The 27,964-nt window shown below is 32.1% G+C and overlaps 2 protein-coding genes across 2 annotated transcripts; both read right to left on the reverse strand.

The window, feature by feature from the left end:
• Window positions 1-39: 39 nt before the first annotated feature.
• LOC126724920 (elongation factor G, mitochondrial-like) lies at window positions 40-2,976 on the reverse strand. The gene is made up of 6 exons (XM_050429341.1): window positions 2,517-2,976; window positions 2,298-2,386; window positions 2,089-2,155; window positions 1,274-1,312; window positions 896-956; window positions 40-474 (listed from the first exon to the last, which is right to left on the reverse strand). The coding sequence occupies exons 1-6, from the start codon at window positions 2,628-2,630 to the stop codon at window positions 314-316; spliced, it is 531 nt and encodes a 176-aa protein (XP_050285298.1). The 5' UTR covers window positions 2,631-2,976; the 3' UTR covers window positions 40-313.
• Window positions 2,977-13,689: 10,713 nt separating this feature from the next.
• LOC126727718 (uncharacterized) lies at window positions 13,690-17,345 on the reverse strand. Its single transcript, XM_050433643.1, has 2 exons — window positions 17,289-17,345; window positions 13,690-14,376 (listed from the first exon to the last, which is right to left on the reverse strand). Exons 1-2 carry the CDS (start codon window positions 17,343-17,345, stop codon window positions 13,690-13,692), a joined length of 744 nt encoding a protein of 247 aa, XP_050289600.1.
• Window positions 17,346-27,964: the final 10,619 nt, after the last annotated feature.

A 27,964-nucleotide genomic window follows, 5' to 3' on the forward strand; every position in this document is an offset into this window, starting at 1 on the left:
CCACAAATGTAACTAATTAACAACACCACAAATGCCTTGAAACTAACATAATATTAACATAGAAATATATTATCAAATAAGCCCCTTTGTTCTATTTTCTGTTTTAGGACTAAGTAATAGCTAAGGTTTCTGCACCAAGTCATAGTTATAAGCAACTTAACCAAAGTCTAGTTTTTCCAAATGGAGAACCAAATCTAACAATCTACATGAAAACTTATACTTATACAAAGTAGGATCCTCTCTCTAAAAATGATTCAAAGCCTTGAAAACTATCAAAAAAGAAAACAAGAAGATTGTCATGTAACACTGGACACTAACAAATACAACATGCACACATATAGGCACACTTAAACAGACCACTCACTTGTCCTCCTACATCTTTTGAAACTGGTTGAACGGCTAAAGACATCACTGGCTTAGGGACATTCATAGAAGTCATTGTGTATTTAATTGACCCATCAGTAAATGTATCTCCTGATCACACAAAAAATGCATAATTTGAGAAAAATTAGAAAAGAAAAAGAAAAAAAAAAAGCAACTAGAAAAAAAAAATGTCATAATCATCAGGTTTCAAAGCCTCATGCCCTCATCTCAAATATTAGCAGTCTAAGTAATTATACCCATTCTGAAAACCATTATTATTTTCATACATTTCAAGTTGGGGAAGGGAGACTCGAACCCTAGACATCTTTGTTGCAAACTATAGGGAATGCCATTTTACTTAGAGGTCATGGGCTTGAATGTCCATTTTGATATTTTCCTCTCACTTTTAGAAACTTCAACTTGCACTAGCTCCTCAATCCTCACTTCGACCCCCATTCTATTCAGACAACTATGGAAAACAACACAGAAACATAAATTATTGTGTACACAAATGCAAAGGGATAAGTGGGACCTGATGCACAATCCACACCAAATACAGCAACTATTTGCCCAGCATGTGCCTTTTGAATATCCTGTAGATATAAAAAGGAAAATCAACAACAAAAACCCAAGAAGGAAGAAGAAAAAGAGTAAACTAGTTGGGAGTAGAAAACATATGACTTGAAACCCCAATCTATTAATCTAACACAAATATTCTTTTGTTCTGAAATATTAGAGTGCAACCTACCCCAACTTCACCCCTATCCCTTTACCACCTAAGCCACAGCATGGGGACAGGCAGAAGACATTGTAGAGATAGTTGGTTCGCAAAATTTGATTTCATGTATAAAAAAATCCCAATCATATCATTAGAATTAATTACTACGATGAATGTCAAAGAAAAACTAACCTCCATCTCATCAGAATGCATCCGAACCAAGCGAGGAATCTGTACCAAGAAGATAATATATCCTTAACTATTAAACTTAATTTAGAAATTCAATTAGTATCAGAGCACTGATAGCATGATAAAATGGGCATGCCGGAAAATTCATTAACAAAATAAAACTATTTTTCAAAATTTAAAGGATGTAACTGTCTAGATTATATCATTCATAAAAGCACAAGTGCATAACACACATACAACATGTCTTACCATATTGAACCATAATAACAAGCATTGCAATCATATAAAAATAGAAGCTTGGTCACCTTGCAGTACATACTGAAACGATCATAACATATGCAAACATCAGTCTATCCCATACACTTCCTCTGTCTCAAAATGTTAGCCCCTTTTCCAATTTTAAGATGTTCCAACAAGGATGTCCCACAATTGATGTCCAGCTTGAAAATTCATTTTTGATTGGTAAGTTACACATGCAACTGGTGGGTTTTGAACCATGACCTCACCTTCCACCTTCCTCTTACAAGGGGAGGAGGAGCATCATATTCACCACTCAATGTGATTTGAGTTTTTCCAAAAATATGGTGTACCATAGAAGGTTGCAAATTGCAATATTTTCAGGCAGGAACACATTATAGAAGGATAAGTTTTGAGAAACAAAAATTTGCTGACATTTGCATATTATCTTCTTTCAAATGACACTGAAAGATGCTAAATGGATTAATTAACAAAATAACTCAAAACAAAAGATCTCAAGCCCATAAGCGCAACTTCAACCAGAAATAAACAAGCTAATAAATAACACATCTTCAACTGACCTTAACCTTCTTTCCTGTATTAATGTTATGTATAAAATCACCCTTCCGAATGACACATTCATAGATTCTTCATTTAAAATACAATAAAAACCATGTTAGCATAATGGCTCATCTACATGTCTGAGTACTAACATTGCCACTACATGAATGAAATAATAAGATAGTTGGACTATCAAGAAAATGAAAATATACCTCTCAGAAAGGCATACCTCAGATATGTCAACTGACCATAGCACCCTTCCTCCAATTTAAAAGCTAACGCCACAAGAGGCTCATCTGGAGTTCCAGACAATGTGACCTTTACGAGAATAAAATATATCAATTCCCCAATCAAGTTGTAAAACAGATGATTGTACAAAAGATTTTTTAGATAAGAGATGAAAGTACAAAAGATTCAAGACAAAAATTTATTTTCATCAACCCAATACCTTTTCTTCATTCTTACTTTGGTCAAGAGCATAGCTATTGACTTCAGTTGGACAAGGAAAATAACTAAGTACACCATCCAAAAGTGGTTGTACTCCCTGTAATCCAGAAAACATAAAAGATGAGGAATATAATCAACAGACTTCTGATAGTTGAACAAACAAGTAGTTTCAATAATTGTTTACTATATAGAAGGCACTATTGAATGGACCCTAGTAATGCATATATTGTGTGTCGTTTTATTTAGGATGATAATTAATTATAAGATAGGACTAGGCAATATGAAATGATGAAGAGAACTCCAATTATGAAAATTACAAGCAACATCGCAAGCAGGCCAAATGAAGAGAAAATGGTAGTACATTCATCAAGTTGCCATAAAGACATGCAAGAAAAAGTTACTTGACAGGTCATGGTGTAATAATCTAACCAGCATCACCTTTGTATAAGAGCCGAACAACCATTTTTAATTTATTTTATTGGTAGGAACCAAACAACTATAGATAGAAAGAAAAAATCTCTAAGTACAAACAAATTAAATATACACTCACCATGAAATCTACAAAATTGGCAGTGTATACAGCGAGATTAATGGGGAGAAGACAAGGTCTCAATTGACAAGTTAAAGAGGGGAAAAGTATACTGACTCCCACATGACATATCATATACAAATCTTAAAGTTGGCTTGAATTTCCATAACAATACCTTTGAGAGCACATCCCCATAGCATTCATATCAAAGCCAACTATTATTATAATCAAAATAAAAAGACTTACTTTAAAATTAAACATAAACAATTCCATAAAGATCAAAAAAATTAATTTTAAAAGGAATCCCAGATGTAGAATGACCGAGATGCATGTAGATCTATATAAAAGGAAAAAAAAAAAAAATATATATATATATATATATATACCTGGAAACTCTCTCTCTCTCTATCTCACTCACATTCACATGCAAGTTCCATTCTAGAAACAATCTTGAACACTAAATAGTGAGAATAACAAAGCATTAGACCAATAATTACAGGGAGAAATAATTACAGAGAGCAACCTCTTGAAGGTGGCTCCAAGGTATTGGCTAGGAAATATAATCCAGAACCTCATGAATCACATGGGGTCATGAAAACCATTAGACCAACTCCTTGAAGTTATCAAACACTAAAAGTGGTTCAACGTACGCACTCTAACAAAAAGGTTTTTGCTTTGGTGATGCTATGGTGGGCCTGACATTTAGCCAGAATAACAAAGCATGCACATTGGGTATTTAGCCGTTTTGAGTGTAACAAATATTTGTCTAGTTTTTTCTCAAAAAAAAATAATAAATAAATAAAATATTTGTCTCGTTATCTACTTATCTTGCATCAAGATCCTCTCAAGCTAGGTAGAAATTTTACTTTAAGACCCAAAGTCTTTATGACTGAAATCATAATTTAATGCTCATTTTTCTCAACAAAAGAAAAAAGGTTCATCGGAAATTATACAAGAAAAATCAACATTCTAGAATTTAACCTCTAATATCGAAAATTCAAAACAATGTTGCAATAGGCATATAACGTTTGAACTAACTGAGGCAAACATTAATAGCAGATTACAAATATGTGTCTATATATACACTAGTGTTTATCATTTGGTAGCTTCTATAAAAACTTCGAAGCAATGCTATCGAACTTACGCGATCCGACACAGAATCTCACATTGACTGACAAAGCATAGTGCTATGTATCATTCAAGATGCAACTTTTTTCCAGCCTAAAAAAATCAAACAGGAAAAAAGAATAAAATAGTTACAGTTAACAATTACCAAACACCTCTGAATTCTTGCCTAAAATTACAAGAATCCAAAGAATCCTATACCTCATATTCCGAAAAACAAAAATTACGAATCCAAAAATTTTAAATCCAAGCTCAGAGGCTTCATAAAAAAACAAAAAATCATTAATCGGATTTCCTAATCAGAGGCCTAGATCAAGCCGAAAATGAAAAGGAAAAGAGAGATATTGCTTGCCTGGAGAGTTCTGGTGGCGAATTCGACGCTGATGGTGGACTTGGATTCTAAGCAAAACTCATTGCGCGTGAACCTGGAGAGAATGTTGGATTTTCTGACACCAGAGTCACCGATCAACACGATCTTGAACAGGTAGTCGTACTCGTAGTCCACTCTATGCGCCATAATGCTCTCTCTCTCTCTCTCTCTCTCTCTCTCTCTCCTCCACCGATCTCTCTGACCTAAAAATAAAAATAAAAATCCAATATCAGACCCATGGACGGGACCTTGAAAAATATGCATGGCACGTGTGTTAACTACTAAGGCAACATACGTTGTAGATATTCATTATTGTTATCTATATATAATATAAAACTGAAATTTTTGACTTACTTTAGAATTAGGATTAAAAAAATAATTATAATTTTTTTTAATTAGACCTCACATTAGATTTTTTTTATATATATATAAAAAAAAAGGACTCACTTTAGGTTTCAATACAAAGAAAAAGAAAAAAGAAAGACTCACGTAAAATAAAAATTAAAAAAAAATAAAAAAAACTTTAGGATGAAGGAAAAAATAGAGAGAGACTCCTGTTAGGACTCTCACTATTTAGATTTTAAAAAGACCACACGTTAGAATTGTTTTTTTTTTTTTTTTGTAAAGAACTCACTTTAGGTTTTTTTTTTTTTTTTTTAAAAAAAGAAGAAGAAAGACTCACGTAAAAAAATAAATAAAAATAAATAAAAAACTTTAAGATTAAGGGAAAAAGAGAGAGACACTCTTATTAAAACTCTCACACTATTTAGTTAAAAAAATTAAAATGATGATGTAGAAAATTGTGGGAGTTTCAGAAGTTTTAGTATTAATATTTAAATAAAATGATAATTTTATTTAAATATTAATGATAATGATGAATTTAAGTTTAAGTTAGACTTGTTAGAAAGATAGAACATATTAATGTTACGACATATAATTACACATGATAATATAATTTAAATAAAAAAAATGATTAGATGAAGAGTTTTGATTGCAGTTAAATTAATATTTTTATCAACTTAGAAATTATAGAAGAAGAAGATAAAAAAAATTATATTTATTTTTAAAAAAATTTTTAAAAAAAATCTAAAATTCGGTGAAGTCACTTGGTCATTTTATTAATGAGCTGTGAAATAAAATTTAAAAAAAAAACAAAAAAAAAACTTTAAAAAAAAATAATATGACTAATTGGATTGGAAGATTGAGAGAACAAAACCACACAAGTACACAGAACATGTCCATCACGTGTCATTCTTAGATTTGAAATCTAACCGTTGGATTTGAAGAGTGTAATGAAAGGTTAATTCTGGTAAATTATGGTCACAATTGAACGGTCGGATTTAGAGAAAGGCGCGGTCAATAACTTATTATTGAATGTTACACCAACTAATAACTTATTACTGAATTCATATTTTGAAAATTCAGCCGTTGGATCCCATGTTCTATATGTTCTTAACATGCATGCCAATTTTCATGCCAATCGGATGTAATTTACCATTTGATCTTTAAACTCATCTTTTACGCGTTATTTTTAACTACAAAAACTTGAATTTAAATAATTGATTGATGACATGGCTATTAATCTTTGATCACCTTGAAATTTCGTAAGCGTGAACAATATATGAAGATAATGTAATCTAACGATAGATTTGTCTAAATTCACATTGAATTAAGAAATATAGGGTTGGGTTCAAGTTACACGTGATGTAACTCTAAAAAATGTTACACCAACCATTAACTTATTACTAAATTCATATTTTGAAAATCCAACTGTTGGATCACATGTTCTATATGTTCTTAACTTGCACGCCAATTTTCATGTCAATCGGATGTAATTTACCATTTGATCTTTAAACTAATCATTTATGCGTTATTTTAAACTACAAAAACTTGAATTTAAACAATTAATTGATGACATGGCTATTAATCTTTGATTACCTTGAAATTTTGAAAGCATGAAAAATATATGAATATAATGTAATCTAACGGTAGATTTGTCAAAATTCACATCGAATTAAAAAATATAGGATTAGGTTCAAGTTACACCTGATGTAATTCTAAAAAATGTTACACCAACTAATAACTTATTATTGAATTCATATTTTGAAAATCGAACCATTGAATCCCATGTTTTATATGTTCTTAACATGCATGCCAATGTTAATGCCAATCGGATGTAATTTACTATTTGATCTTTAAACTCATCTTTTATACATTATTTTTAACTACAAAAACTTGAATTTAAATAATTGATTGATGACATGGCTATTAATCTTTAATCACCTTGAAATTTTGTAAGCATGAACAATATATGAAGATAATATAATCTAACGGTAGATTTGTTAAAATTCACATCAAATTAAGAAATATAGGGTTGGGTTCAAGTTACACTTGATGTAACTCTAAAAAATGTTACACCAACTAATAAGTTATTACTGAATTCATATTTTGAAAATCCAACCGTTGGATCCCATGTTCTATATGTTCTTAACATGCATGCCAATTTTCATGCCAATCAGATGTAATTTACCATTTGATATTTAAACTCATCTTTTACGCGTTATTTTTAACTACAAAAACTTGAATTTAAATAATTGATTGATGTCATGGCTATTAATCTTTGATCACCTAGAAATTTTGTAAGCGTGAATAATATATGAAAATAATGTAATCTAACGGTATATTTGTCAAAATTCACGTTGAGCTAAGAAATATAGGGTTGGGTAGACATGGCAAAACGGACTAGAATTTTCTGACCTGACCCGAAAAATACTCGACCCGAACTCGATTTTTTTGACTCGAAACAAAAACGGGTTGACTTGCGACCCGACCCGAACCCGAACCATTTTTTTAAAACTTTTTTTTTTTGGTAAAACAAATAGTAAAATTAAGACAATATTGGTTTAATTGTTTGTTGTGAGTTTTAAGGAAACAATTGATGCATTTACATAAATGCATGCAAATTAATTGAAAGATAAATAGTTGAGCATTCTGTAATGAATAAAGATTTTTAAATATCAAATAATAAAATACATGCCAAGATAATCTGGTTACAGTAGAGTTAAAAACATAAATTTAAAATTGTAGGCATGTGTGAGAAACATTCACAAGTGTGAAAATAGTGAAGCCAAAGTATCAAATTAGCATAAATTATGAATGCTTAGACCTATTTTTTTAACAATTTAAGTCCAAAATAAATGACTTTCAAAATAAATTATGATATTTCCTAGTGTGTGTGTGTTGCTTAACAATGATATGATATTCATAAAAGAGACCATGTATAAATAAGTAAGCAATCAAACTTTAATGTATATCTCAATTGAAATAAAGTGCCAATCACAATTAATAATAGATTATAAATTTAATTTTCAAGATTTTAAATTTCTTATATGTTTTTATTCTTTATCAAATGGGTTATCCAATAAGTCATTTGTAATTTTGTTTTATATTTTGGAATGTTGATATTGTATAGAAATAAAACTTGTGTATTTGTTTTACTTATCTTTGTATTATTTTGTTTTAGATAACAATGTTAGGATTTGTATAACTTTAAAATTATTGAATAAGTATTAATAAGTTTAACTGAGTTCATTCTTAATATAAGTGGTGAATTCAAAATAATGCATTTTACATCAAGTAATTTGTTGCATAACTTTTCAAATCGCAAATACATGTTGTTTTCTTTATTAAAAAAAAAAAAAAATTCATGTAAAAAATATGGGTCAACCCGACCCAACCCGCAACCCGATTGACCCGAACCTGTTTTTAACCCGCTTAAAATGACCCGTTTGACCCGCAACCCAATTGACCCGACTCGACCTGACCCGACCCGCCCGTTTTGCCATGTCTAGGGTTGGGTTCAAGTTACACATGATGTAACTCTAAAAAATGTTACACCGACTATTAACTTATTATTGAATTCATATTTTGAAAATCCAACTGTTGGATCACATGTTCTATATGTTCTTAACTTGCATGCCAATTTTCATGCCAATCGGATGTAATTTACCATTTGATCTTTAAACTCATCTTTTGTGGGTTATTTTAAACTACAAAAACTTGAACTTAAACAATTGATTGATGACATGACTATTAATCTTTGATCACCTAGAAATTTTGTAAGCATGAACAATATATGAAGATAATATAATCTAACGGTAGATTTGTCAAAATTCACATTGAATTAAGAAATATAAGGTTGGGTTCAAGTTACACCTAATGTAACTAAAAAATGTTACATCAACCAATAACTTATTATTTAATTCATATTTTGAAAATCCAACCGTTGGATTACATGTTCTATATGTTCTTAATATGCATGCCAATTTTCATGTCAATCGGGTATAATTTACCATTTGATCTTTAAGTGGGAAAGCGAAAAAAATAGAAGGAAATTTAAAAGTCTATTGCGGTGGTCCAACCCACCACTATAACTAAGAAAAGGCACCGCAAAAAGGATCCCTATTGCGGCGGAGTTTTGGAATGCCACTATATCTTAGTTACCGCCGCTAAAACAGGTCTATTGCAGCGGTTTTATGTCCTGCCACTGTAGGACGCCACAAAAAACCCTACCTATAGTGGCGGTCACAAAAAATGCCGCAACAAATCTATTGTACAGCAACGAGCCAAAAACACGCCGCAATAGGCGACATATAGCGGCAGTTTTCACACCCGCCACAATAGCCCATTTTTCTTGTAGTGCATCCAAAATTGATTAGAAGGATCCAAGGAGGTTAGGGTTGGGGTTCTGTGCTTTCCTCACTGGTTTTCTAACACATCTAGGTGAAAAAAATAAAAATAAAAAATAAAAATCTAGCAGTTAACAAAATTAAGATATTAATTTCACTAAATAGATGGCTAAATTTTGAGAGATGTACCAAAAGAATGGTAGCTAAGACACTGTCTCTAACTTTTGTCGAATATTTTATAAATCAACAAAAAAATTTGATGATTGAAGAGGAGTAATGGAAAAAATAATTTTTCGAATGGTAGAAGGTGTTCAAAATAATTCTAGTACACCATTTACTTTCAAACCAACATCGTCAATATTGCTTATACAGTAATACCCCTTTGCTAAATTGAGAGTCAAATGTGTCCATCTTTCTTGGATTTTGCAGAATCTCAATCACTAGTAGAGAACCTTCCTCAAAATTTGAAAGCTCGAAAATATGTTAAAAACACAAGAGTTGTTTAAACCCCCCAAATAAAAGTTACGGCTTGATAGATTTTCCACTAACTTAATTCTAAGTGCGGAATAGTGTAAATGCGAGCGGATAAACAAACAAGCTACTCTAACACATATTCATATAATCACAACAATAAAATGAAATGTAAAAGAGTAGAGAAGAAAAATGCAAACACAGATAACACGTCGATGTGTTATCGAAGAGGAAACCAAAGAACTTGGCGAAAAACCTCTCCGCTGCCCTTCAAGCGGTAATCGATTCACTAGACAATCAGTTGAGATACATAGGTTAGCAAGAGACCCTCTAAGCCTAATCTACCTGTTGTACCTAATCCCTCCAACTTCCTACTCCAACATGGCTTCTCGAAACCGTGTCCTGTCTAACTCTCCAGATCCCGCAACAAGCTTCATGTTGCATCTGCCATCCTTGGCTTATTCCAATGCTTCCCAGTAGCACTAAACGATCACTTGACCCTCTGAAAGGATGTGTTAAGTGTTTGGGCTATCAACCTCTCAATAGTATGGAAATGGAGAGGTAGGAATTGAGGAAAATCCACAAGCTATTGTGTAGAGGATTGTGGATATAACAATCTCTAACTCTCAAAGTGTTTGGTTGGGGTTTTCTCTCAGAAGCACTCTTTAACATTTGTGGGTAATGTGGGTATATATAGTGTGGGTACAGAAAGTGTGTATAAGATAGTACAGTCTGGCAGAATAGAATGTTTCATAGGTGTCTCGTAGGAAGGCCTTACTCGCGAGATACTCGCAATACACAACTGTCTCCATCTGTACTGACTCTTCGCATTCCAGTCATGTGCAAGGAACATGCTTCACTTCGCGGGATACTTAGTCATGAGCTACCTGCGAGAAATCTTCTAGCTTCAATTGCTTGAGTCTTCACACTCTCTCTCTCTAGCACACAACCCTTACAATCAAATCCCACAATAAATACAGGGTACAAAAAATTGAATAAAATTACAATCAAATTTGATACGGAATAGAAGCTAACTAAATACATAGTTGTAAATCACAACTTTACAAAAATTATTGAATAGGTTTTCTTTTACGAAAAATAGAAATTACACCTACATTCCTTGCAACTTATCTCATGTTGGCATTTTACGTTCAGTGGAAATAATACTAGTGAGGTATAACTACAATGAACTGGGTCTATAATCTAATAATTACTGCCCACATTAAAATATGATTGCACTTCATCATATCAAGGAAAGATTTATTATCCAATCCTCTCTTCTCTCTTCAACATAACAAGGAAAGATTTATTATAATTGTTTTTTACAATTGTACAAATGAAGTAACTGCTTCAAAAGTCGAAATTTTTGGATTATCAAAGTAATGTATGCCCCCTTGTATTTGTACCTCTCCTCTATAATATAACACCAACAACACACCACCAGCTTATCTGTCAGCTAGTTTGACAATGATGATACAAACCTGAAGTAGCAGTTCTTTCAGTCTTAAATGGTTTTCAGTAGGCAAGACAGAGCATTGATAAACAGTGGTGACTCTAGAAATTTTTTTCAGGGTGTTCCTCAACAAGCATAAATTACACGATCTAATAAAAAGAAAAATTTATATATTGACAACAACAACAGTCTCACCTCCTCCTTGCTTACCAATATCTTGCCCAAACAGGTAGCAATAAAAACAAAATGCTGCATCCTTGTCTATACTATATTCCAACTAATTTCTATTTACATACCATTCGGATCTAAATCGGCGGAACTTTCCAGAAAAATATGATATAGGGTAATCATAAGGAGGTTAACAAGGGCCTTTTGTTAAATAATATCTTCTTTTTTCATCATGATTATTAGGATGATAAGATGATATCTTTTCTCGTAGCACAGGATCTGAAGGAAGATTTTCTAAGTTAAAGTCAACAAGAATTCGCTTAGAAGATGAAAATGAATCTTGCACAGAAGATGAATCTTGGGTACGTGGTTTATCAAGTATTTGTCCATAATTCTAGCAAAAGAATAAACAATAAACTATAAGTTTATTTGAAATATTAATAAAATTATTAATTATTGTTGTTTAGTTGTTTCATTAATTTGTTTGTCTTTTATAAACTATAATTTGTTATATTATTGTTTCATTAATTATAAAATTATTAATTGTTGTTTAGCCTAACATAATTTAATTTGTTTGTCTTTTATAATGTATTGGTTAATTAAATTATTAATTATTGTTTATTAGTTGTTTTCCCCAATTAATTATTAATTAATTAAATTATTATTTATTAGTTGCATGTTACACTAGAAGAGCCAGTCATGTTCAAATTACACATCCCATTTGCTGATGTGCACATTACACTGCTTTACCCAATTACCCGGCCCCATGTGCCCATCCACCCCCCACCCCACTCAATAGACAAGCCTGCCTAATGCCCCCAATCACAAATGTCAGTTGCCAATCAGAAAATTTCACAATCACAATTTCACAAATCATAATAATATTACACTAAAAGATAATTAATATCTTATAAACACCAACACCAACAAACACCAACCAACAGATAAGAATTATAAGATAAAGCCAAAATGCCAAATTCAAAAAGTCAAAAAATTAATAAAGTTAAAGCTTCACTCAGTGCTTCAGCCAATCACAGATTAGATAAAGTTAATAAAGAGAGAGAGAGACTCATAACTCATTTATTCCATTTCAGATTTGTGAGAGAGAGAGAGAGAGAGAGAGAGAGAGAGAGAGAGAGAGAGAGAGAGAGAGAGAGACTGAGAGACTAAGAAAGAGTCAGAGAGAAAAAGAGAGAGAAATACCTGTTCGACGACGATGTGTGACGGCAACGATGAGCGACGACAACTGGAACTGGACTGATCTCCGATACGATGAGGGGCGACGATGTCTGATGAGCGATTGCGACTGGAACTGGACTGATCTCCTATGCGATGAGGGGTGACAATGTGATGAGGGGCGACAATGCGATAAGGACCGATCTCTGGAGTCTGGACTACTGCCTGCGACTAGACCGATCTAACTTTTAAGGGGAGGCGTTGTTGCTTTGTTTTTACTTTTTAGGTTTGCTTTAGCTTTAGTGATTTCTTTTCTTTTTTTTTTTTTTTTTTTTTTTTTTTTTTTTTTGAGAAAAGCTTTAGTGATTTCTAATGAACTGAACTACTGATTTGAGGTTTCTGATCTCAGTGATCTGTATTGGGTTTTTTTTTTTTTTTTTTTTTTTTTTTTTTTTTGAGAATCCATGGGTTTGCTTCCTGTGTAATCTATTGGGCTTGCCGTGGGCTTGAAGTTGGGCTTGCCGTCCGTTGTTTTGCTCTGTTACAATATTTTTTTTTTTTTCAAATTTTAGTTGAAAATTTTTTTTTGGGCTTTTTTTTTTTTGCTTGAAAGTAGAACAAATAATTTTTTTTTTTTTAATTTGAGGGTGTTCTTTTTTTTTTAAGGGTAAAAAAATAATAAAAATTTAGTTATTATATATATATATATATATATATATATATTTCAAGTCAGGGTGTTCCCAAGAACACCCTGACTAACGTGGCGCCACCACTGTTGATAAACATTATAAATAATAGGTCACTTCCTCTGTCGTGGCAAGAAACATCTGATGCGAGTCATCATCTTCAACACCATTTGAGTTTGAGGATAGTGCAACAAACATTATAAAGAAATGACAGTCTCATCTTAGAAGTCCAGAATAGAGGATGGTGCAACACCTCGATCCACTGCCTTTGGCCTGAGAAGAAATCAGAGGAACTTCGTCAATGAATATATTACAAAAGGAAGCATTTATATTGAGTATGAGCTTTACTCTTTTGCTTCTTGAGGTAAATATCAAATGGTTAACATCTCAATTCATTTAACACCTTAATCTCCAGGAAATGAGATAAAAAATGAATTTGAGATAACTTTTTTTTTTTTTTTTTTTTGAGAAACTAGACCAAGAGCCTGGAAATTTATTCAAAAGAAAATCAGTGAACATCTCTCAACACAAAAGGGGCAATGTTAGCAGGTAGGTCTTCCAACCAAACTTGGAGCCCTACACCAGAACTAGCTTTCTTTGCTAACGCATCAGCTACAGAATTACAAACATGACTAGTATGACTAAAATCAACAAACTGAAAAACAGCTGCTTGAACCCGAATATCATCAAGGATGTTCCCATAACTAGCAAGCTGGCCCGAACCAAGCAAAAGAGCCTCAATAACGACGGCTGGATCCCCTTCGACTATTACCCGAGTAAGACCTATCTCAATCGCAAACTGAACTGCCCGCTGACAAGCCAAGGCTTCCATCTCTGCCACGGACTGCCCAAGATTAATAGGCATGGAAAGCGCCCCAATAGGCTCACCACAGTTGTCACGAACAATCACACCAAGCCCTGCTAAATTTGATGATCGAAACACTGCCAAGTCAAAGTTAACCTTGTAAATGTCAGGTGCCGGAGGACACCACTTTTGCAGAACCAGAGGACGAGGGGGAACCGACTCAATCTCCTGTGCTTCAAGAAATTCCTGTAGTATGTTGCCGGCGATGCTGCAAATGCGCGCCACAGGATGGGCAGTTCGACTAAAGTGCAAGGCATTCCGTCTATTCCAAACACACCACGCAGCAAGGACAAAGATTTCAGCTCTATACTCATCATGGCCTGCAGAAATCTGGACAACAACTCTCTGAAACTAATGGGCTGCACTGGAACTGCTTGATGAAACCACTCCAAAGATGACCAGACACAAGCTATATCCTTACACAGCCATAGAGCGTGAACAGGATCCTGAGTATGTTCTTTGCACAGATCACAGACGTCAGACTCCGTGACATGACGAAGATGCAGAACCATTGAAATAACAACTTAAAATAACTAGAGTTGTCATATATATATATGATGATACTGGAAACAATACCACCAATGAGTCGCACGCTCCTCACTCGATCGCAAATGGCACCTGCACAACGAAAAGAAATAACCTAGCAGAGAGCACCGGTGTGGTACCGGCCGAATACCCTCCGAAGGTCAAGTTAGAACTATTCTCACTGCTCTAGAGTGCTAGAGAGGGTAAAATTACGCGTACCTTGGATCACGAGGGTGTTAAGGTTTTTATAGTAGCAAGGGTCATCCTTCTTTTCCTTGGAGTAGAAGTCTTTTCCTTATAGGAGTCCTTTTGGGCGTATTTTCCGGGATCCTTTCCTTATAGGAGTCCTTTTGAATATTCTCTAGCGTGGGGAACAAGTCAACTTTTGACTTATACGATTGGTCCGTCAGCCTCAATGTATCTCCTTCAGCTTTTTGGGCGTCACTTGGTGAAACCGTCAATCATTGGGGGTCTGTTGCTACATCCGTCAGTCATCGATCCGTCTATTTATGTATGGAAGGCAGCGTAGCACCGTTAGTCTGAGGCTCTCTCCTTTTATCCTCGTCAATATATATATATATATATTTGCCTGGAAAGTAAAATAAAAAGAGTCATATTAACATGCGCACTACAACCATAAAATATTTATTTCTCTTATTTGTTTACCCATTTTTAATTTGGGTGGGAAAAGATATAAAAAAATAAAATATAAATAAATAAAAGTTGTTGTAAGTGCTTATGGTGTGACTACAAAATTCTTTTCCTGAAAGTAATAATATTACTAATAAGAGACCAAAAGAGCCAAATTTGCTAAAAGGAAAAGAACGATCATCAGAAGTGAACAACATAAGTTAAAACTATCTAAAAAAAAAAAAAAAACATGCGCGCTAACTTCTTATATAAAAAAAAAAAAGAGCACTCTAACTAAGACTACAAATTACAAAATCTATATATTATATGTTCACCCAATTTTAATTTGGGTGGGAATAGAGTCAAATTTGTCTCAAAATAAATGAAAAGGGTCAAAATGTCAAATTATTCCACCATATTCAAAAGGAAGGAAATAAGTTAGCTCATGAATTAGCTATAAGAACATTTTTATCTGCAGATACTGATGTATGGGTAGAAAATCTACTTTTCGATTTTGATATTGTATTCTAATCTGATTTTCATTAATGAAATTTTCTTACCATTTTCTCAAAAAAAAAAAAAAAATGTGAGCTAACTAAGATCACACACTAAAAGAAAACTATTATAGATTCCCCCAATTTTAATTCCGGTGGGATCAAAAGAAAGATGAATCAATTGGTAATTATTCATAATGGAAAAATAAAATAACTTTTAAAATTTTTTTTTTTTATCCAAAACAATCTTGATGTTGAACATTTAGATTCAGCTTTTTTATTTATTTTTTTCCTATTGCGAATTCAAAGGTTACAACATCCAGATTCCCCTCTCTCACTTTCTCTCTCTCTCCAATCAAATGTTGACCATGCCAATTCACATTGAGAAAAAAAAAAAAAAAAAAAAAATACGAATCCTGATATCCAACGTCTGTTTTGATTTGGAGGAAAATTCGCTTTTGGAGTAAAAAATTAGATTCTAAATGTTCAAAATCCAGATTGGTCGCATCTATAAATTGTTGCCTCCAAACCCTAAAAGCTTAATTTATTTTGACATTAATAATAATTTACCAATTGTCCATACAAAGGGTTGTTAAGTGTTTACAATGTTTTTATACCGCGAAGGACATTCTTATGATTTTGGGCCATTATAAAAACCAGTCATTTCAAATCTATAATGCTTTTATCTTAAGGAGGCGTTTAGTTCACCGTGATGTTACATCATGTTGTAATATTACGTTATTGTAATATTATATTAATGTAATCTTAATACAAAAATATAATATTACATTGTTTAAGAAAGTAATAAAATTAATGTGATGTGATATATTTTATAATTTTAAATTATAATAATGTTAGAAAAAATAAAGTATATCAAAAACTTAAGGTCACATTATTGTAATATGTATCACATTAAAAACACATCACAACAAACCAAACTTGAACAAATGATATTACCTTGTGCTGCAAAAACATGCTTCCTTGACAACTAACGGTTCAGCATAAAGAAGCTCGTTGGTTTCTTTTTCTCTCCAAGAGGAAAAAGATGTATTGAGATAGTTGGTGAGGTGGCAGCTTGTTAAAAAAGATTTTTTATTTTATTTTATTTTATTTTTTATTTTAAAAAGGTCACGTTAAAGAGGTAACACAAGAGGCACGTGGAATCCAATAGAGAGTCAAAAAAATTGTCCAAGTTTCTTGCATAAATTTTTCAATCATTAGTTGACAACCTTCACCCGAAATTTAAAAAATAAAGGAAGAAAAATACTATAGCTGGATTCCTTCCAATTTATGCTAAATTATTCCATCCTAATATTGCACGTTGGCATTATAAGAAATAATAGTGAGGAATGATCATTAGGTGATATTACATGCATATGATATATGATAGATTTTTTCCATGGCCACAGTAAACACGATCAACTATTTACTATAATAATTAGTGCCCCATTAATATTTAAGTACACCACCTTATTTTTATTTTTATTTTATGGGTAAGAATTCTTTGTTTCTTTTTCCCTTTGCCATATAGGTTGGGCTGACTCAGACCAAAGATGATCAAGTCCACACTATGGTGGGCTTTGAAGAAACAACTTGCGGACTGTTTTCTGCAAAACTATGAAGATTATTCTCATAGACAAGGATTTCCATGTTTACAGGAAATGCTGCCTATAAGGCAAGGTGTCAATTCGTGAGAGTGACAAGTGTCCTATGTCATGTGCCTTACTCTGCCGCGTTTCCACCTCTGTTTGCCGCCAAGAACCACCGCTTCAACACCTTCTTTTGCAGAAATCTCTTTGGTGAAGACGAATACGACAACTCAGAATTTTTCAAGGTTTGTTGCCTAATCGGCTTCCTAATCCCTCTCTCTTATTTATTTATTTATTTATTTATTTTAATTTACAAAATCTCCTTAAATCCCCTAATATCTTTGAGGGTTTTAGGATTTTATGTGGGTAAATCGTACAATTCTTTATATATCTTAAAGGAGGGTTGTGTACTATTTTCGTACTTTTATGTTAGTTAGTAATTTGTTTAGCAGTACCGATATTATTTGTGTAAGCTTGTCTGCAGATTTGTATTCCAAAGTGGTGTAATATAAGTGAAAATTTATCTTAATCATGACATAACTGTTGGGCCAAATATTTAATTTATATATATAAGTATAATAGTTATTACATATTGCAAATTTAAAGTCATTATTTATTTAATATTGATTTACTCCAACTATATTAGTGGCATAGTAACAGTAAAATGAAGCCTTACAAGTGCTGTCATGCATCTTGTTGGAAACGAAGTTAGTATAATTGGATATTACTTTCTCTCTCTCGCTTTTTTTTTTTTTTTTTTTTTTTTTTTTTGAGTAGAATGCCATCAAGGCCTATTATTCATTAACTTGAAAATCAGAAAAATAACAATTATAAAAATCAGAAGTATCAAGATCTTTTTCTCCTTTGATGGATAATTCTTTCTAAACGTCTTTATTCAAGAGTTTCTCCATAATTTGCAACACAAAATTTGATCTTAACTTTTTAATTATGTCAATTTGATCCATAACATTTCAATATTGTGTCAATTTAGTCTTTGTCATTATCTTTGGATGAAATTGACGACGTGTCTAATGGCTAAAATAAAAAAATTAGCTTCCGTTGATATGATAATAAACTAATATTTTATTTTGGCCATTTGTTATGTCAGCAACTTTCATCCAAAATATAACAGTATAGACTAAATTAGCACGACACTAAAATGTTATTATTCCATTGTCCGTACTATCATCACATATGAAGAAACTGATAGACTTATTTATTAAAAATCATATAAAAATCACAGGATAGATAAATTCAAAATAGGATACAAGATTAGGAATGTTTTCACTTTCATGGAGACTAAATTGGGAAATCACATACGTTTACAGCAAACTCTATCACAATATTTGATTTATATCAAACATTCACAGCAGTCCATTATGCAGAAAACGAAGTGTCCTGCAACTTGGACTCCTCCCCCTCCTAACTCTTATAAGATAAATGTGGAGGGTGCTGTTTTTGCAGCTCACAAATCGGCTGGAGTGGGAATTCTGATTCGGGATGAAGGTAGCAGATTGGTTGGGGCTTGCAGCAAGAAGATATTGGCTCCCCTTGGTGCTGTCCAGGCCGAAGCTAAAGCCATAGAGCTTGGACTTCAGTTTGCAAAAGATATGCTCATCCAGGAGTTCGTGCTTGAATCTGATTCTCTAATCTTGGTTAACGCATTGAAGGAAGTAGCGCCTCCCCCTACTGCTGTTGCTGCTCTGGTGTATTGCTCCCTGGCTGCATCACATGAGTTTTGTCAGGTAGATATTTCGCATATAGGAAGGCAAGGCAATAGGTTTGCTCATTTATTAGTAAAACATGCCCTTGGCATTGTTAAACTCTTCTCCATAATGTAAATATTGGCACCCATTCTTAATAAAATTTTGCAGGTTGCCATTAAAAAAAAATAAAAAAATGTATATGATGATAGACTAACGATTCTGGCATTGTCTTACTAAAACCTATTTGGTTGCTTCCATAATAATAAAAATAAAACATAAAACATAAACCTTTTTGGTTGCGATTATATCATTAAATCAGGCTTTCGTTTTAACAATAAAACAACGCAATTCCACAAAGTTATGTAATGATTAAGCCAAAATTTTCACTTATGTAAACTCATCCCATTTTCAGTACCAAACCACTTTGGATACAAATTTTCTTGTAAATTATAGTTGGTCAAAGCTTAGAACATTTTACTCATAACTTACCAAAAATTTACACAAATATTCTTGGTACAGCTAAATAAATTTATTCATTTATGGGCATCATGAGATAATGAAAAGGGGAAAAAATACACTACCCCACTTAAGGTGGAATAACAATGATCTTCAAAGTTTTGCAGAAAATTGTCCCACCCTGAAACTTTGTGATAGATGTTAAAGATATTATCAAATCACCAGGTTGTCTTTGAGTAACTCTATTTTTCCTGACTAACATGCTATTGGTTAAGCAATATTCTCTTAGCTTATAAAAATAAAATAAAATAAAAAAACTTTATTTTACCTTTATCTTACTTGATATTGATATATCAAAAATAAAATAAAATAAATAGAAACATTATTGCTAAAATATAGGATAATTCAAGCGCAAATTAGAGATCTTCTTGTGCTTTTTATGCTTATCATAAAACTTAAGAAGATCGTTTCTAAATATATATATATATATATATATATATATGGTTTGAAAGTTGTAAAACTAACAATCTTTTTGTACTCAATTTTTTGGTAATTCAATTGTTACACTCAAGTCTCTCTCTGTCTAACCTCCATTGAAATAATATGGTTTTGAGGATGTATATACTACCAAGATATTCTATAAATTAAAGTCGTTGCACAACCTTCAGTTTCTTTTTTTTTAATTTTATTTGTTCACAATTCTTTGTTTCTCTTTCTCTTTGCAATATCTGTTGGGCTGGTGCAGCCCAAAGAAGATCAAATCAACACAATGGTTGGCTTAGAAGAAAGAGTTTGTGTACTAGCTGGGCTAGAGTTTTAATTCTATACCAGCCCATTTAGTTCTTGTGCATGGACAATGGAATATGGAGTATGCACCTTCTACGACCCATTACTGAGAGGTTGAGTCCAACCCAAAACGGTTTTAGGTATGAACAAAAGAAATTTAAAACTGGTTTTAATGTCCATACTATCTTCATCAAAGCCCAGCAATAAGATGTAGAAAATTTTCTGATCTCAATTTTCCACCAAACCAAACATATCCTATTTTGAGTGGTCGGCTGATTACTTTTTTTTTTTTTTTTTTTTTAAACTAAAAGGTTTAGTAATATATATATATATATATATATATATATATGAAGAAATTGGTAGAGAGTCTAGAGACTTATTTATGAAATATTAGAATAACAGTCACATGATAGAAAATTCAACATAGTATACAAGATACCCAGCAATAAGATGTAGAAAATTTTCTGATCTCAATTTTCCACCAAACCAAACATATCCTATTTTGAGTGGTCTGCTGATTACTTTTTTTTTAAACTAAAAGGTTTAGTAATATATATATATATATATATGAAGAAATTGGTAGAGAGTCTAGAGACTTATTTATGAAATATTAGAATAACAGTCACATGATAGAAAATTCAATATAGTATACAAGATAATTAATAGTGTTGTCATGGAGACTGAATTGGGCAATCACATACGTTTACAGAAAACTCTACACAATATTTGATTTGATAAAAATATACTACCGCAAAATACGTGATGATAAATTAAAACTTATAGCATCAACTTACTAAACCTGTTTCATTGTGATTATATTATCATGTTAGACTTGTTTTAACATTCAAAAATGCAATTCCACAAAGATATGTAGTTATGATTAAGCTAAAATTTTCACAATTCTACATGTTCCATACCTAACTGGATACAAATCTGCTTGTAATTTATAGTTGGCCAAAGCTTAGAACATTTTAATCATAACTTGCCAAAATTTACAAAAATATTCTAGGTACTGCTAAACAGGAAAAGAAGGGGGGAAATAACAATGATTTTCAAAGTTGCAGAAAACAGCCCCACCCTGAGCTCTGTGATAAATATAAAAGTTATTATGAAATCACCATGTTGCCTTTGAGTATATCTATTTTTTCTGACTAACATGCTATCATGCTATTGGTTAAGTAATAACACCTATAATATTCCCTTAGCTTATAAATATAAACTTTATTACCTTTGAGTTATTCAATTTATCAAATAAATAGATAAAAAGGTTAGTTCTTGATGATAAAGTTTGGTAATAAATTTGGTTTTAGTCCATGGTTACAACTCTACTCAATTTTTTTTTTTTTACTAGATGAGTATTTTGTCAAATCCACATTTAGATTATATTTTCTTCTATGTTTGTAAAATTTCCAAATGATCAACGATCAATAACTATGTCATCTGTGAGGCCAGAGGACTTACGACCCAGCCCACCTTCCACTAGGGCCCAGGGTCCGTGCCGAGGAGGTTAGTTGCCAAGGACGAGTAGGAAAAGACCAAATAGCCTAGACCCTGTCCTCGGCATCCCAAGACTTCAAAGAGAAGAGCGACATGTCGTCAAAGGCAGTCTCCAAAAGGTCCCCAAAAGAAGAAATGAGTAAAATGGGACCCACCTAGGGGTACGGAATGGAGGTGGTTCAAGGTAAATACGTCTCCTCTGCATTGAATGCGCCCACAAACGTCTTAGCCATATTAATGAGAAAAGACGCCTGAACAGTGTGGTTTTGGTTAGCGCAACTAACAAAAAGCAGGGGGAAGCGGCTGATGGGATAGGTATTTGAATAGGGACCTGCCGGATCAACAGGTGGAAGGTCAAGATCAATCGAGAGGGGCTATATAACGTGAAGACTTAAGCGCCAAGAGAAGGGGGGGCTTCCAGATGCTGGGGTCCTGTCCTAAAAAAAAAAAAAAAAAAAAGAGAGAATAATAAGGAGATGAAGTTCCTTGGACGAGGTCTAAGAACCGGAGCCACTCATAACGTACCGGAATAGATTATTATTATACACGTCAGGTTCATCTTTGTGCAAATCGCTATGGAAACCCTGATTAACTACCATCCGGTGACCAAAGCCTAGCCTTTCAAACCACGCTCTACAAATTATATTATTTGGGTCTTTTTTACGTGCGAATCCAATATCATTTTGGGGTCGTTGCAAATTGAGTCCTTACATCATCAAATAAATATTTAAATTTTAATATATTTTTTTTAAAGTTAAATTTTAATTTTTTGTAATATAAAATTATGCATAAAAATGTATTTATGGATCAAATAGTAAATAACATAAGAATACGATTAGCACAAAATTTGATATGAGTGTTAATAATATAAAGAACATGCAATCAAACAGTTAGATTTTTAAAATATATAATCATTTTAATTTTTTTTTTAGTGGAAGTTGTAGTCAATGATTATAACCAAGTTTGTAATTAAATTTTATCCAATTCCTGAAGCAAGATAATTCAAGAACAAAATAAAGATCTTCTTGTATTTATCATACTTCAGAAGGTTTTTTTTTGGTACCAACTCCTTCTACCTATACCGTAGTTTGAAGCACCTACAGGAGAATTTTGTGCCATTCTGATCATAAAACTTCAGAAGACTTATTTATGCAAAATAATCAAATAGAGGTGTTATCACAAAATAGTATAATTCAAAAGAATCTTATCGTATGCTTATTCTAAAATTCAAAGAGACTACTTCAAAGTTGGTGTAATCTTTCCAACAGAGAATTTAAAGTTTGGTAAATTTTATTTTACCACCATAAATTTTTGTCTCATTTTCAATGTCTCCCAAATTATTTATTCTATTGACACCCAAAATATATAAATTTATCTAGTTTTTCATAATTTAATTGTTACAGCAAGTAGTGGAGGGAGATTCAAGCCATGATTATTATTATAAAGAGCAAATAATGTCATTCAGTTACAAGACTTTTGGCACTAATATAACCAATTACTATTTAAACCAAATGTTAAATAAGATGGTAATTATGGTTTTCATTGCAGTAAGTGAGGATAAATTTATCTATTATGACCGCAATGCTAATCACTGTTGTTAAAACCAATAGATAAGTTAAAAGTTTAGTGGAGAAAAAAAATGTAATTTCTCCCTAAATATTAACAATTTTACACACAAAAATAAAAATCATATTTTGTTGAAATATTGCAACTAGTACATTAATGGGACCAATATTGACATTAATTTTAGAGTATTACTATGGGCACAATAATTTTCCTAAAAAACTTAGGTGGTAAATTATTACTAGCTCTCATCTAAGTCCACCACTAACATAATTTTTCTACATACCATTAATAGCATGTTACCTAAATGTTGTGAAATTATTCTAAAAATATTATTTCATAGCTTTATTTTTTACTTTTATTACACACCAATTATATAACTAATGCTCTCAATAATTATTGTGACACTATAACTATTGAAATATTAATAGGGAAAACTTCCATTAAGTTTTCCATGAAATGGAAGTTTTCCTATTATGAAATTCTTGTAACACTATATTTAAAGCTTTTTTTTTTTATCACTAACATCACCTTTTTATATTCTATTAAAAAATTGCTACTAGACGTTTTATATATATATATACAAAAATAGAAATTCTACTTTAATTTAATTTAAATGTATATGTGTGTGAGATTTCTTTTTAAAAACTTGAACCCAGGCCCTTACCTCCCACACTCCACAAGCACTTATATCTGTGAAATGATCATCGCGTCAAGTTTTAGCTTAATCTAAGTATATATGTGTGTGAAATTCCCTCACTCTTCAAAAAAAAAAAAAAACAAAACTTGAATCTCGACCTTTACTCTCTATACTTTATAAGCACTTATATTTATGAAGTGATTATCACGTGTACGCGAGCTAGTAGACTTTGTTGTAAAAATTCTACACCCCTAACTTTATTCTTATTTTTATTTACCCAAGTCATCATCTCAATAATTAGGAAATTATTGAAAAATTAGTAGGGCAAACTTCCATTAATTTTTCTGTGAGATGGAGAGAAGTAGCCCCGGGGAAGGAGCAAAGGTCACATGGGAGAGAGGCAGCAGGGCAGAGGTTGCTACTAACTTAGTGCAGTGCAGCTATAGCAAGAAGCATGTTTGGCCGGATCCAGGGCACCAGCCGCAGCAGCATCACAGTCTCTTTTTTCCATTGTCCCAAAAACATTGTCAGCACAAACCCTGTCTTCTAGCTTAACCCCCAAAGGATCTCTCTCTCTCTCTCATACAAAGCTTTTCTCTTGTCCCATCATAAACCCCCCTCTCCTCCCTTTAAGTCTCATTCACTTAATAAAGTCTCCTAAAGAAAACACAATGGTAATCTTTTTTTTTTTTTTTTTTTTTTTGGGGTAAAGGACCGAAAGTGATTTTAGGGGCAAAATAGTACTTGGATTTGGGACCCAATAGTTTTATTTTTAGAGAGAGAAAGTGAGATGTTGGAATTCTAGAGACAGAGAAAGGGAATGAATGTGAAGGATGGGCCAAAGGGGACCCTTTTTATTATGAAGTGCTTACATATTTTTAGATGGATAGATGCTTTTTATATGCCATGCCATGCCTTGGAAATTGATGCAATTTGTTTCTTTTCGTGGTTAAAACCCAGTCTCTGGATAAGGGCACGCCAAGTAACCATTGGAAGCAAAGGTTGTCCCATAGTGAAAGTGCTTTAAAGGAACTTTCTAGCTTTTAGGGGAACCGTATTGTGTCCAAGGATAAATCTTTAGACTCCCTTTTTTTTTCTTTTCTTTTTTTTTATAAGAATCTTTAGACTCCCTTTATATATATATATATATATATATATGTATGTATGTGTGTGTAAAATAATTGTTTAAGGAAAAATTTTCATTTATTTTTTTTTTCCCTTTATACCAAAATATCTGTAATCTGTATCAAAATTCACAAGAAGTCAAAACAATAAAGTAGGGACTAGGGAGTACTTGATCAAAAATTGGATGAAGAGGGAGATGATGCTGCTGGCTTCAAAAGATGGGAAGGAAACGAGAGAGGTGAAGTGGGAGTACAATCTTGATAAAAAGAAAATTAAAAAAAAAAAAAATTGTTGGAAATCTCATCTTATATATGTTTATAAATAACATTCATTCCTTGAGGTTTATATTTATTATAAATGAAGTTATAATACATATATAATACGAAAATTTTAAAATAATAATCCTAGGGGTAAATGTTATTTTCAAAATATGAAGGGTATATTTTTTTTTTCCAAATTTTAAGGGAGATCAGTTTTATCAATATATATATATATATATATATATTACAACAACTATAATAACAACAAAGCTATAATCTTAAAATTTGAAGTCAATTATGAATAGTCAATAAACTAGTCTTGATAAGCAATTTGTATTCTAATTCATCAAACAAGAAAAAGCTACTTGTATTCATTATGTCATTTTATCCTATTCAACATTATGTACTTTATCGCTACTTAATTAATGTCTTTTTTTATGGAATTACTTAATTAATGTCACTTTGTATTACTTTTATCAATGTCATTTAGGTTTTCCTCTAAGTCTTTTCATCCCTGTAACTTAAATCAAATAATTCATTCTCCTTTGCACTGACCACTCTCCTCTACTAGTATACATAGTGGCGGCTCTAGGAATTTTGTTCAGAATGTTTCTTAGGAAGCATAAATTACACAATCTTATTTCTTTTTAGCCTTAGGTAATTAGGTTTAATTCAATGTTATTAATTCTATTCCATTCCAGTCGTAATAGCCAAAAAATACCGTGTCGGTAAACAAATCGGAACAGTAACCCACCCTATTCTACTTGGGAAAATTTTTTTGATCATTTCAGTCTATTTCGGTAAATACCGGCCAAAATTCAAGATTCGGCCAGCATGAAGTTTGTGCTTAAAGAAAAAAAAAAAATTGTTCTTAAAATCATAACAAATTTGCATTCTGTGAACCAAAAAACCTCAAAAGAAAAAAAAAATGAATAAAGGTACCTGTACGGCTAAAAAAAAATCGTATTAAGAAATTTGAGACTCAAAACTTGAGAAAAGGCACTGCCGCACTGGTACTGGTAGAAGATACAGAAGTTACGAACAAAGAGGAAGGTAAAACGTAGATGTAAAAGTGCAGATGAAGATATAATAAAATTTAAAAGTATGAAGTGTAAAAATCAAGGAGACAAAAAACGTGTGTGGTTAAAAATAAACAAGAAAAAAAATTAAAAATGAAAAGTAAGTAATATATGTCTGGTGAGGAAAAATAATATTGTAATAAAAAATAATAAAATGTTGAAAATTGTGTTATATTGGGCAGTGTGCTTAGTCGAATGAATCAAGCCACTGTCCAACCTGTAGTAGTTTTAATATAATTTTTTTTTTTTCAAATTTTAGTTCAAATATTTTTTTTTTGAGTTTTTCCTTTTTGCTTGAAAGACTCCAATATATTGTTAAGTTGCTCAAATTATGAACCAAAATTTAATTTTATTAGCATAAAAAAAAATTTAGGATTATCCCAAAATTTTTTCACCCTGACCATAAGGTGGCACCGCTACTGAATAGACATGACCAATTCAGCACAAATGTAAACAATAATGTCTGAAAATTATCCTCTACCAAAATAATTAACAAAACTTTTATGACAATATCAAATTATCAACTCACAAGGATTTTTTGGTGATACTTTCTTTGCTGTCCATGAACACCATTTTTACATTAGGAGGGGAAAACACTTTCTTGACTCATCATTTCCTTTTTCCTTTTTACAGAAAAACTTAAATCTATTAGGTGGAAAAACAATTTTTTGTTTTTAAAATTTTCAAAGAAAATCTCAGAAAAATGACATCGTGCAAGACAAGTTAAAATAAAGAGAAAAAGAAAACAAAATAAGATGAATGTCACCTCTAGGCTACAAGTATGACCTGTCCACCATCAAAGCAACAAAAGCACACAGCAAGAAATACCTATAGCTGGTAAAATGCTTGGTAGTCTCAACAGGCTAAAGCATAATCCTAAACAACGAAACTGTGCCAAAGCTAGCTACCCTATAGCTAGCTAGCCCTAAACCCTAAAGCCAATAGCCTTACAAATCTTTCATAGATTACATAGGTGTAAAGAGGTTGTATTGTAAGTAGGCTTGTAATGATGAGAAATGTCTCTGCATGAAGTATCTTGTCTTGTAGATTTTGTCTCTTTTCTATGTGTCTATTATTTATAACTCTCTCTCTCTCTCTCTCTCTCTCTCTCTGCCTGGTTTTTCTCCTAGATTTATGTGGATCCCCCTTCTGCCCCGAATCTATCTCTATTTTTTATTTTCCCTGCAAACACTATCTTGGTCCGTACATATACCCAAATACATATAGTCACTGATTCACTGGATCAATGTTGAATGCATCATCACAAATCTCTTCTAGCTAATGAAAACAAAGTGGATGCATTATCTTAAATCTATTTTAGAAGGGACAATCTAAAAGTTCCTTCTGTGAATTATTTTAATTACCTGACAATCCTAATTTCTTGTGCATTTTTTTCATGACTTGTGTTTAACGGATATTGTAAAAATTGCTCTATGTTAAAATTTTGATTGGTTTTATGGATTATAGAGTCTATAAAGTTAATTGTTTTGCTTTTATTTAGCTTGTGCATGGTTGTTTAAAGCTTAATTTTTTTATACGTGCAATTTTAATTTTGCTTAATTTATTAC

The sequence above is a fragment of the Quercus robur genome, chromosome 5 (assembly GCF_932294415.1).
Source record: "Quercus robur chromosome 5, dhQueRobu3.1, whole genome shotgun sequence".
In the NCBI taxonomy this organism is placed as follows: Eukaryota; Viridiplantae; Streptophyta; class Magnoliopsida; order Fagales; family Fagaceae; genus Quercus; species Quercus robur.